At 56.4% G+C, this 12,378-nt stretch overlaps 1 protein-coding gene across 1 annotated transcript in view; it reads left to right on the top strand.

The window, feature by feature from the left end:
• Nucleotides 1–12,378, top strand: part of Ccdc85c (coiled-coil domain containing 85C) — a 70,476-nt gene that overhangs the window by 47,441 nt on the left and 10,657 nt on the right. The window contains 1 exon segment of the mRNA XM_076921229.1: nucleotides 5,241–5,314. Coding sequence (XP_076777344.1) covers nucleotides 5,241–5,314 — 74 coding nt within the window.

Below are 12,378 nucleotides of genomic sequence, written 5' to 3' on the forward strand. Positions count from 1 at the left end.
CTGTGAAACTTGGTGGCTCTTCTCAGTAGACGTGTATGAACAGAGCCCCAGGGGCTTCTGAGGGAACCATGCAAGGGCTCCAGCAGCAGAGGAGCAGGGTACCCAGGAGCATGTCCCTTCCCAGACCCTCTGACCTGGCACGTGGGCAGCAGCTACCAGGAATGACCGCCCTGGACCATCTGCTGTTGAGCAGGAAGTGTGGTCAGGGTGGCCTTTGCTGCCATATGGAGACCAAGGTGAGGAAGGCTGCCGGGGAACGGGGAGGCCTCAGCATCTGTGCCCTGGTGTCTGTAGTTAGACCTAGCTACCACCTGCTCCCAGAACCCATGGCTGCCTTTCTACCTCCCCGAACCCCAGTTCCTTTATCTGTAATCCGGGGGTGTCCAATAACAATGAGAAACGGGGACTGGTGTCTGGGAGGCCCATGGCTGGCCCTTCATAAACATATGTGGTGGTGCTGGTGCTTGCTTGAAAGGTTCTGTCTGATGGTGACCCTGGTGCTTGAACCCCAGTAGCTGGGGTCCCAAGAGCTCTGAGAGGAGAGTTTGGGGCCTGTTCTCACTGGCCCTGTCCTGCCTGCATGACTCTGGGAGGTCCTGGGGTTTGTTGACGGACTCTGAAGGGGAGGATGCCTTTCTCTGCAGTGTCAGGTCTGAGGAGATCTGTGGGAAGAGTGGGCTTGCATGTGCTGGGAGGGAGCTGGGAAATACAGGCAGAGGTTGTGGTTGCTCTGTGCTCACAGAGTAGGGACGCTCACCCTCAGACCTCACTATTTTCCATGGCCCACTCTGGCTGTGTGTTGGGGTTTGTCCCAGAGCAAGACACGGCTTCCCATGCCGAGTGTATGGGGGAACTGTGTCTTCCCCTGCGCAGGCAAGTCCGGGCTGTGAGGAGAGCAAGGGTGTATGAACTTGCTTCACGGGGGAGATGTGCCCTCAGACTGGCCTTCCTCCTGCCTGGCCAGAGGGGCAAGGGGCCTGTGAATGATGTAGGGTGGCACAGTCCCCATGGAGGGGACTGGGGGCCAGAGGCACCACGTGCCCAGGTCACCTGATAATGATCTGCCAAGAGATCTGGTCGTCCCCAGACCTTGCAGATGGTGACAAAATCAGGGAACGGGGATGTCAGGATCCTGCTCAGAAGGAAGGCATGCTGCAGGGGCAGCCCTGGAGGGGAGCCCAGAGAGGAGGCACACCACTTCCCACTTTCTCCTCAGACCCTTCCCTCACGGCTCCTGAGCTCCGTGCCCACTCCACCCGACTGTCCTGAGGCTTTCTGTGTGGAGGTGTGGTGACATGCCCCCTCCCAACCCCCCGCCTAAGTGGGTAGTACTTGATGTCCCTCCCTGCCCGAGAGCCCATTGGGGCATGGGCTAACTTTGCTGCCCTTTAACTGGCTTCTTCTGTCTCTGCTTCTCTATATCTGTCCCTAGGCTTCCTGGGGTCACTCCCTAAATACACCCCCCCTTCCCACATCCCCACCTCTTCATTCTTGGACCGCTTACTGCTGCTGCTGCTGACTGTGGGAGCTCATGGCCTCAGAGCCAGGGGCAGGAGGCTGCAGAAGAGGCTGAGGTGGTAACATCTTGCCAGGACGGGAGCCGTGTGACCTACACCCTCCTCACAGGCTTTGAGCAGCCTGTGGCCTGAAGGTCACTGGCAGGACAAGCTCAGGGCACTTGAGATGGAGTGGTAACGGTGTCCATCGGGAAGTCTACCCACAGGTTCTCTAGGAAGCAGAGGATGGATGCCCAAGGACGGAGAAACAAGGGTGGGGGGTGGGGAGTCTGCTGCTAGGAAGATGGCTGTACAGAAACCATGACCCTCCCAGAACTGGACTGATGGGTGCCAAGAGGATTGGGTGGATCCCAGAGGACACCTTAGCCAGCTCTCCATTCACAGGCCTCTCCTGTGGGCACTTCCTCCATGTTTGCCTGCAAGCAGCTTAGCTGGGAAATGGTGTTCCTCTCCCCTGTGGCCCAGCCCTCGTTACTGTGTGGGGGCGGGGGAAGGCCCTGGGATTAATTTAATTACCCACTCCACTCCTGGAGCCTGGGAGGCTCCTGATGAACTCATGAGTGAGTTTTAGGGCCAGTGAGGATCACGGGCCTCCTCAGGGAGTGGTGTCCAGCCTTGCAGCCCCAGCCTGGGCAGCCATTCTTACTGTCCTTGCGCTCCGCTCCTGACCCACGGGGAGCCCAGAGGCCCAGCTGCCTGGCACTGAGAGAGTCTGGTTTGGGAGACAGGCTGGGGACAGGGTCACACGTGGAGAACTTAGAGCTGAATGGCTGGGGTGGGGGAGGGGTGAGGGGAGGAGTGTGGGGCAGGGGAGGGGTGGGGAGGCTAAGAGGTGGGAAAGAACCTACTCTTCTAATTCAAAAGGAAGATTTCTTCTTGCCCTGGCATTATTTGAAAATTGACTATAAATGGCGTAAAGAAAAAGTTGACACGTTCCTCATGTGAGCCACACCACTGACTGAAAGAATAGATGCTAAAGGCCAGAGGCTTCTCGCAGCCTTCCCGGCAGGACTCCACGGAGGGAGATGGGTGGGCAACCCGCTTGCTTTCTGAATGATTCCATGGTTGAAAAGGACAGTGACAGTGTGTATACCCATTAAACATCTCTACTTGGTGGTGTTGTCTGGGCCTCCCCCTGGGTTGGGGACTGCGCCTGGGGACTGAGAGCTTGTGTGCATGTGTGCGTACTGCATGCTTGCCACCATGACAGGGAATTTTACTGTAGCATGGAATCCAGAAGAGAGGTGAGTAGGAATGCTCGTGCATCTCTGAGAGCCAGCCAGTTCCACTCCAGAGCTCTGTCCAGCGTGGTCAGCTCAAGGGTTTCTTGTAGTTTAGGCTGGCTTCAAGCTCTCTGTGTTTCCAAGGCTGCCCTTATTCTCCTCAACCTCCTCGCCCCCCCAAGTGTCGGGTTTACAGGCCTGCGCTGCCACACACAGTCTGCAGTGCTGAGGATTGAACTCAGGCCCTCATGCACAGTAGGCGGGCAACCTACCAACAGAGCCTCTTCTGGCTAGCCCTCATAGGCATGGACTTCTGGAATGTCCCCACCCACTGCTGCACAGCTGGTGTCCCCTTTGGCAGCTTGTAGGATCTGGAGAGTCCCATTTGTTTCATGTTTGCCTTTCTACTCTCAGAGAGACCTAGCATACCCTGAATGTGGAGCCCTTTCCCAGCATGCCCATGTGTAGCGTCATCACAGGTGCTGCTCTTGGGCACTGTCTGACCCGTGAGTAAACGAGGCGTCTCTGGCTGCAGCCTCTGTGGATGGTGAGAGTCCTCATCAGGGCCTTGTAGGCAGGGCCCAAGCGGAGAGACTCCTGTGCTTCCCTGGAGTGTGTGTATGAGGGACCTGCCTTTTGTATTCTTGGAAACTGTGTGGAGCTGTGCAGTGAGGCTGGGCCCCCGGGCAGCATTGCCCATTGGAGCTACCCTGTGCCCGGCACTGTTGTCATTCCTAAGGATGTGCTGACCCTCCTCTCCTCCCCTGTAAAAGGCTCCACATTCCTGAGAGGTGACTATTGGGAGTGAGGAGGAGGGAGGTTCTGGTTTTTTGTTCTCCAGTCTGTGTGTTGGGCCTTGCTCCCTGCTCCCTGCTCCCTGCTCCCTGCTCCCTGCTCCCTGCTCCCTGCTCCCTGCTCCCTGCTCCCTGCTCCCTGCTCCCTGCTCCCTGCTCCCTGCTCCCTGCTCCCTGCTCCCTGCTCCCACACTTTTTCCTGTTCTCTGCTGTACCAGATGATCTGCTGGGCCCTGCAGATCTAGGCTAAGTGGGTGGGGGCTCCTGAGGGTTCTTTGGTACGCCCTGGGGAACAAAGTGCCCCTTAACAGGCAGGTCAGAGCCCACCTGTGTGAGCATAGGCATTCCTGGGGACTTTAAGTTCCTGATGGTCAGCGGTGGGCTTCGTGACTACTCCTTATTAGAGCCTGTGGATGGGGTGAAGGAGAGGGGCAAGATAGCACCGTGAGGCATGAGGCAGGCTTCCCTGGGGTCATGCTGGCTTTGTGCTGGAACGGATAGATGCTTCATTGTTCCCATGGTTGATGTGCCTGTCCTGTCCACCTAGGAATTGTAGAAGCCAGTGGAGTCCATTCCCCAGCCCTGCCCCGTGGTGAACTCAGTAGCTGGCTTTGCTCAGTGTGTCTGCTGCCCCTGCCTTGTTCTGAGGTTGAAGGTTAGCGTATGAAGTACCTGGGAGACCCTGCACCTTTTGGGAGGGAGGATACAGGTGGTGACTCACTGAGCCAGTGGACAGAGTCCAAGCTGGCCACTTAGCCTTGTAGCCTCTAACAAGAGGTACAACAGACCATCTTAACTGGGTGATTGGCTGACTGAGGTGCCCCATCCTCCCAGCCCCATGGGGTGCTTGGGACAGGCCCTGTAGTTCCTATTCCTGTTTGTGTCTTCCCTTCCTGACTTCTGGTCCTTGAGTCCTTCAAGTCAGGTGCCTTCCACTGCAGCCTGGGCTGAGGATGGTGGGTCTGCTATTCTCCTTCTGGGGAGGAAGATAGGGCCCATGGGGTAGGCAGGTGGGGCCAGCAGAATGGGACTGGTGTGCAGTGAGATTTTTGCCAGCTTTTGTGATGGGATAAAAAAGTGGGGGCAGTGTAGTGAGGGTGGGTGGACTTCCTTTCCTGGGATGTGTTATAAGTGGGGTCGTCTGGGCCCCATGATTGGTGATTGAGGAACTCCCCATGTGTCTTCTCTGGGGTTGAAAAGGGAGGTGGGGTGGGGGAGGGAGCTCAGAGCCTAGGGTGGTGGGCTTTTTTTTTCCCTTCTTTTTCCTACTTTTGCTCCCCTCCAAGCCCTGAGCCCCTAGCCTGTTGTCTGGTGTTGGTCACATTCAGGGAGGGTCTTTTCTCCTCAGTTGCTGTCTGCATGTCAGTCGCAAAGGCACACCCAGACACTCTCTTTACCCAGCCACTAGGGTCTCTTGCTTCTTCCCCACTACATAGTAGAGAGGGGCCTCTCTGAGCTGGACTTTGGGCCCCAAGGAGCCTGTCTCTCTCTCTGGCTGTGGATATTTATGACAACTCCTCTTGGGCCTGAAACCTCTAGGAATCAGAAGGAATCACCCCCAGGAGCTTGTAGGCCAGGGAGCGTGCCATCATCTTCCTGGAAACCAGACTTTGGGGACCACATGGAGTGTTAGGCTCCAGTGGGGTGCGGCCATGGGGTGAGTTCCTGGCAGCTAATGTACCATCTTCTTCCCCTCTGTCCTTCAGATCCCTCATCCACCTTCATCAGGCCATTGGAGACCAAGGTGAAGCTGTTGGACGGTGACAAGCTCCCCCCACAGGTAAGTGAATTACCAGGGTATTGGCTATAGGGGTAATGGCTTCTGCTTTAGAGGCCATGCCATCTCCAGTTTCCCTGGGCTCCCATAGCTTCCTCCTTACCCCCGATGCCTCTTGAGGTATCTCCCAGAAAGCCTGGTCACAGACCTACTCCTCGCTCTAATCCAGGCTCCAGGGTGGCCAGGGCTTGCCAGCCTCTCTGACTGTTGCTTTGCCCAGTGTCTGCAAGCTCTGTATGGCTGGCACTGTGCTTAATGCCAGTGGTGGTGACAGGCGAATGGAGGCATTCATGGGACCCCTATTCCCTGCTGGCCAGTTCCTCATTAGGTCTACCTGCTTGCCTCCCTGGCCTAACCCTGCTCACATGGACAGTTGGGGTTGTGGGTCCATGCAGCATTAGAATGTCAAGTGAGGGACTTGGTCATGGCTGCCGGAGGAGAGGAGGTGTCTACTGAAAGGGAGTGGAGCCTCTTGTGGACTGCGACTGGACATGGAAGAGAAACCAGCAAAACACCTCAGGTGTTGGTGGGGATGGCAGAGGGCCTGGTGACCAGAGGCTGTGGTATGCTCTGATTAGACAGGTCCCTCCAGCCTCTCCACTCCTGGACTCACCCCTGGCTTCATCTCAACCTCTCCATCCTCTGTTATACCTGCTGCTATAACGAAAGTGTAAGTGCCCATCTTTGAGTGAGACAGCCTTAGAAATTGCTCAGATGCCTGGCCCTGTTGCCATGTGACCTGCTGGGCTCGATGCCCACTGCTCTGCACAGGAAGACCGTGACCTCCCCTGTCCACTGGCGGCTATTGGGAGTCCCACTGTGTCGCCTCCATGGGCCACCCTGCTGGGGCTAGTCTCACCTGGTGGGGCAGGACTCCCTGGATGCAAGCGCTTCCTGGGAGCCCGACTGACTGTATGAGGTTGCTATGGGGCTGCAGGGGGCAGCGGTGCCAGCAGTATTGCAGAGCCCAAGGGCAGCACCTGCTTTGGAGAAGGCCCACATCCACCTGGAGGGTAGGGAGTTGTTCGTGCCAGTGCTCGCTCACTCCTGCTTGATGGGCCACTGCTTGCTGAGTGAAGGCTGGCATTTCCATCTCGTGCCAGGGCCCCAACTCAGGCCCTGTGGTTCCCCGGCAATGGCAGCCTCAGTCTGGCTTTTGTCCCTGTGGAGAGGCAGACAGGGAGTCCCTTTCAAGTTTAGGATGCTGTTCCCACTGTCCTTTCCAAGGGAAGTGTGCTCCACTGTTGTAACCAGAGAACAGCCTGTCTCCCCCCAACCCCCACCCCGACCCCCGTTTTCACAGGGATTGGGGCTGTACTTGATATTTGCCTCTGCTCTTGGGACCACTTTGTCCCACTTGGGAACCTGTACTCCAGTTTCAAGTGTTGGACCAGGCCATGGGCTTGTACAACAGGCGGATGTGAAAGGCATGGTGTAGCAGTTCCTCCCTGCCTCCCTCCCTCCCTCCCTCCCTCCCTGGGGCATCCATAGTCCCACATGGAAGTCCTCCCGACCCATAGCTGTGTTCACTTGCCTCATGTCCCCTGTACAGAGGCCGAGCCTTCAGGCCTGAGCAGTGGCCAGCTCTTTCCTGGTCCCACCCCTTCAGGGATTAGCTCTACATTCTGGGCCTCCTCCGGGCACACCCTTAGGTGTGTCTCTACTCACTCTGAGCTTTCTTGGCCCTGGGCTGTCTGTCCTGTTCCTTCCTGTGGATTCCCGTCCCTACTCCCCCACCTAACTGCCAACTGCCTGAGGAAGGGCTGGTGGAGCCCCAGAGGCCTCATCCACACCTCTATCACCTGCCATGCCTGAGCTGTGCATGAGCCTGGGAAGCCCCCAGCTGCTCCCCACCCAGTCTCCTAGGCCCGGAAGGGAGGCTGACTCTCATCCAGGCTCAGGAAGATCTGGCTGCCCTGTGGGAACAAGAGAACCATCTGATACTGGCCACCATGCTGTGGCTTCAGTTCAGTGTTTGGGAGTCTCGAGGAAGGAGACGATGATGGCAGGACAGTCGAAGCCCCCGCTCCTCAGCCTCAGGGCCCTGGTGTGTAAAATTTCATGATTCTGTCATGAAATCATAATCCGACAGAAACCCCCAGCTCCTCGCAAAGCTGAGAGATTGCCCACTGGTGAAAAGCGGGCGTGAGGAATGTTTGCAATATTGTAAGGTGATGTGTCCTTGGGGTTTGAGTGGGAGGCCAGAGAGTCTCCCCTGATCCTACCCCCACCCCTTCTTTGCCCTTCCCCCACAGCCTCTATTTAACTCGGAAACAGCTTTAATTAAAAATGTGCCAGGGTGCTCACAGGCTAAATTACTGTAGCACAGTTCATATTTTCTTCCTCGTGCCAGCTTTAAAATTTTATCAACACAGCTGCTTCCTCCTCTGAGATGATCCATCCAGGACTCCGTGCACACTATTCTTCCTGCAGACTCCCTGTGCCCAGCCAGGACCCGGGTAGGGGCAGCTGTAATTGCCGCTGGGGCCTCTGGTTAGCCCCCCGCCAGGCTGATAAATGAGACCTCCAGAACTGCCAGCCTCACAAAAGAGCAAGCAGCCCTGGTTTCTCTTACCCCGGGCCAGAGGGCACACTGTGGCCGCAGCTGCCGCTGGGGCTCTGGAGGAGAGGCACCCTAGCCCTGCTCTATCCCCAAACCTTCATGCTCGCCCACACAGGGCCAGATACCATGGGGTTGCTGAGTGTAGCCTGTGATGATGCCTGTACCAGACACAGGTAGAGAAAAGTCCCGGGGTGGGGGAGCGCTTTCTGGCACGGATGCTCTGTTAACTCTGTTGGGCTGCCGAGTTGTGCAGGTGTCACGGGGAATGCACAGACAACCAAACTTACTCTCTGCCTAGGAGGCTGGAAGTTGAATGTCAGGGTGTTATCAGGGCTGGTTTATCCCTAGGTTCCTGGCTTGTTGATGATAACTGGTTCCTGTGTCCTTCATACTTTTCTCTTTGACCTAATTGGTCTCCTTAAGGAGGATACCAGGCACCCTGAAGACCTTACTTTAACTTGCTCACCTCTGTGAGGACCCCCACCTCCAAAGGGATCTCATCCTAAGGTTAGGACCTTGGGTCAGGGCCATTGGGACTTAACCACATGATGGGGCCAGTGTGGGACCCATCAGAAAGTGAGTTTGGGCCCTGGACTGATCTGAGTTCAGGCCATTTCTGTCCCATTGTTAACCTGTAGCTTCAAGCAAAACTCCTTGTCTTTTGTGCCTTAGTTTCCTCCTTTTACGTCAGGGATGACAGTGACACCCAGCCTGGGTCTGGCGTGGTCCTTGTTTGTCTGCCGTTTCCTGATCCCAAGGGCCTCTAATTGTGAAGAGCCTCTAACTGTGTCATCTTGGCAGATAACCCCTGCCTGTCCGCCTGTCCCTCCACGAAGCGCTCTATGTTGTCCTGTGTCTGAATTTGGAACAAGACTTTTAGGAACCACCATCCAAAACCCTGTTGCCCCCCCGCCCCACTTTTGTTCCCCACACTCCTGAGCCTGAGGAAGGTAGAGCTGCCCATCCACGTGTCCCTCTGAGGCCATCAGTCTCCCTGCCTCTTTATGGCGGCAGTTCAACTGGTTGGTGTCTGCCATAGTGCATGACGCCTAACACAACTCGGGGTTCTCCTGCTCTGCCCATGTGATGCTGGCTGGCACCTTGCCCCCCTGCCTGGGCACTACAGTGCCATGGCTCTGGAAGACTTGAAATGCTATCTTAGCAAGGACCTGAGTCTGTCTGCTCTCTGCCAGGGATCATGTTGTCCACCCTCAGCAGAAGGGCAGGGCAGCCAGGTGGCTGGATGAGGGTCTGCCTGTGTGCTCTGCCTTAGCAATGAAGGAAGGCTCAGGGAGTGCCTACCCGGAGTCAGATGCTAAGCAGGACCTAGAGACAGCTCACTAGTGCCACCTATCTGCCAGGGGACACTGGGCAGCTAGTGTAAAAACCTCTGTGCCTCAGTTTCCTCATCTGTAAAACAAAGCCGCTAATATACCTGCCATATATGTCACTCAGAGAGTTTAAAGGACCATTGTGGATAGCACTGAGATGTGGGTCAGCTGGTAGTGGGGCCCATGTTGGGAGCAAGTCTACAGCCCTGACGAGTCCCTGCCTGACTGCAGGGTATGTATACCAAGCAGAGGCCCAGGGAGTTAGTAAGTTGTTTACCCATCTATAGTAGGGCTTTCATATTGTAAGTCTGCATCCCCTCCGATATCTTCCTGCCTGGCCTACCTCTCTTTCATCTCAGTGAACCTAACAGGACCTGGAAAGGTGTGGTAGTCCCTATGGTAGCAGGGGATCTGGCTGTCCTGTGGGTGAGCCACACTCCCATCACAGGCCTCTGGTCTGGTGGTCCCTCCAACAGGTTTGACAAGTGGGGGTCTATGAAATTGCCTGGGTGGTAGGGGAGACGGTGCCAGCTGGGCCGGAAGTGGCCTTCTCACCTCATCTGAATACTAATGAGAAGAAGTCTCAGGGCCCCCAGCCAAAGCGGCTGCCCCTTTGTTCCTAATGGCCCACAAGTGAGTTAAGCTTTTTTTTTTTTTTTTTTTTTTTGGTTTTTCGTGACAGGGTTTCTCTGTGTAGCCCTGGCTGTCCTGGAACTCACTCTGTAGACCAGGCTGGCTTCGAACTCAGAAATCCGCCTGCCTCTGCCTCCCAAGTGCTGGGATTAAAGGCGTGCGCCACCACCGCCCGGCGTGAGTTAAGATTAAAGAGAAAGAAAGCAGATCCAGTTGGCATCACCGGGAGGCTGGCATCACCGGGAGGCTGGCTGGGGCCTTGGAGGTACCCTAGGCCCTTCAGGAAGCTACATTCTCTAGAAGGGTATTTGGGCTTTGGGCTTGTCTCAAACATTGAATGGCTTTTTAGGGTCCTCTTTCCTGGTCTCTCGTGTGGTGAAACTGCCCTGGCCCACCTGAGGTCCCTTGGCTTTGTTTGGCCAGTCCCTGTCTAAGGAAAGGGAGCAGGCAGATGGCACAGACGGGCAGGGTGATGCTGTTTTCTCTCCTTCCAGCTGCCCCGCCCCTACGGCCGCCAGAGAAGCCGGCTCCAGGTAGAGCTGCTGGGGAAGGGGGGTTTGCAGTGGCTCTGAGGGGCAGGAGGGCTGCTAAGTGCTGTGTGGTGTGTCTGCTGTGTCTCCTCTCCACCCTGGCTCTTTCCTGGGAGCTGACCACTTCCAGAATGCACCAGTCCTGCCTGTGGATTCCTTTTGGGACCTGCTCCTTCTGGCAGTAATTCCTGCTTTGCGGTGTAACAAGCCAGTCCTGCAATGGTATGCCTTGATCGGCCTTTCTCGCTGGCCCATCGCAGAATGCCCCAAGGCAGGAGCCTGTGTGCTGGTGGGAATATCACATCCTTCTTACAACTACTACCTCACCCTTCTTCTGATGCCACCCCACCACCCCAGCTCTGCAGCAGGACCCTTGCAGTGCAGGGCCGGGGGATGCTATACCAGTGAGTGGTGGAGCAAAGGCCTGGTCTACACAGCTGTGGCTCCCAGGAGGGAAAAGTCAAGGTCATCCAGCCAAATCTCAGTCCATGGGTCCTCGCTTTTGGAAACTTCCTTGGCTTGTACTCACCACACAGTTGTGATAACCAAAGATGTCTTAGACATCTCCAGATGTCCCCAGGGGCAGAGTCATTCCAGCTGAGAAGCACCGATCGATAGCAACAGGACTGTGTGCCAGGCCCTGGGGCTGCCTGTCCGTCCCAGCCAGGCCATTACAAAGTGCTCAGGTTCTATGTCAGCTGACAGGTGCAATGGAGTGACATGTGTATCCGGCCTCCAAATCCTCCTGCTGTGCTCCTCGTGGTCTAAATGGACCAGCTGGTGCAGTGGCTGGCTGGAGATGTCCACAGGCTCAGGCAGAGGCCACTCCTCTTTGGAGACTTCTGCTCCTTCCTCTGCTTGTGAGCTCAACCTTTGGGAAACCTGACACAAGTGACCACCTGGATTCCTGTGGGCTTTGCTCTGGGTCAGGCCCACTGAGCCCAGGTCAGTCTGTGGCCCTGGCTTCTCCTGGTAAAACAGCTTTCTAGAGGCCTGTATTCTGCCTGCTCTGAAGTCCTCCCTCTGCTTCCCGCCTGGCCAGTGAATTAGTGAGCTGTCCGTTTCTGGGTGGGGCAATGCTTTGAGGCTGCTGAGGCTCTAGGAGCATTATTCAGAGTAACCCAGACCATTAATTACACTTGGGTGAGCAATCCCACGGCCCGTCCTCCTTATGGCCAAAGATGATGGAGGATGGTCACCAGACCTGGGAGGCAGCCCCATGGGTAGAAACAGGGAAGATGGAAAGTGGAGGCTGGAGGCCCATGGTGGATCTCTCCTCACTCCCCTTCACATTTCTGCATATCCACAGTGGAGGAGTAGGGGGTGGGAGGCAGTGACAATGTCTGCAGCAGTGGGGTTCCCCGACCCCCAAGATAGAAGCAGGGTACAGTACAGTGAGCAGGCTTCACAGGAGCTCTGGGGTGCGAGCCACCCTGGCTTCTGGCCGTGCTTCACTGTGTGGTGCCACAGGATTGCAAATTTGTACTGTATGTGTTCAGTGTCCTGGGGCTGCCAGGGAGGGGGGCGGTTTGGCAACCCCACGCCCAATGAGAAGCCCACACTAGCAGCACCAGCAGACAGGAGCAAGTTCACCTCTGGGCCCTTGGTGGTCCTGTGGTTCTTTTTCCTGGCCGATCCTGAATCAGCATGGGGCTCTGAGCCTTCCGCCCTGAGCGGCCCCTTCAGGCAGGCTGCCCTCCGCCCCAGGCATGATGACATCCATGAGGCCTGACGGTTGCCTGACTCTCAGTACATTCCCTGCAAGTGCCTCTCGAACACACGAGAGCTGCCTACGGATGGCATGCCTTAAGGAAGGAAGTTCTCCTGGAGCCGGGAGATGTAAGGCATGCTCCCTCTAGGACAGCCCAGGAAGGGGTCCCTGGCACTGTCTCTGGCCATCCACCTTCCCCAGCAAGGAAACTCAGTTGGGTGGGCCCAGGGCACCGAAGGGCAGCCTCCTTTAGTACCCGCCCTCTGACAATGCTTGCCTGGGTTCTTCCAGCATGAGGC

This window comes from Arvicanthis niloticus, chromosome 23 (genome assembly GCF_011762505.2).
Source record: "Arvicanthis niloticus isolate mArvNil1 chromosome 23, mArvNil1.pat.X, whole genome shotgun sequence".
In the NCBI taxonomy this organism is placed as follows: domain Eukaryota; kingdom Metazoa; phylum Chordata; class Mammalia; order Rodentia; family Muridae; genus Arvicanthis; species Arvicanthis niloticus.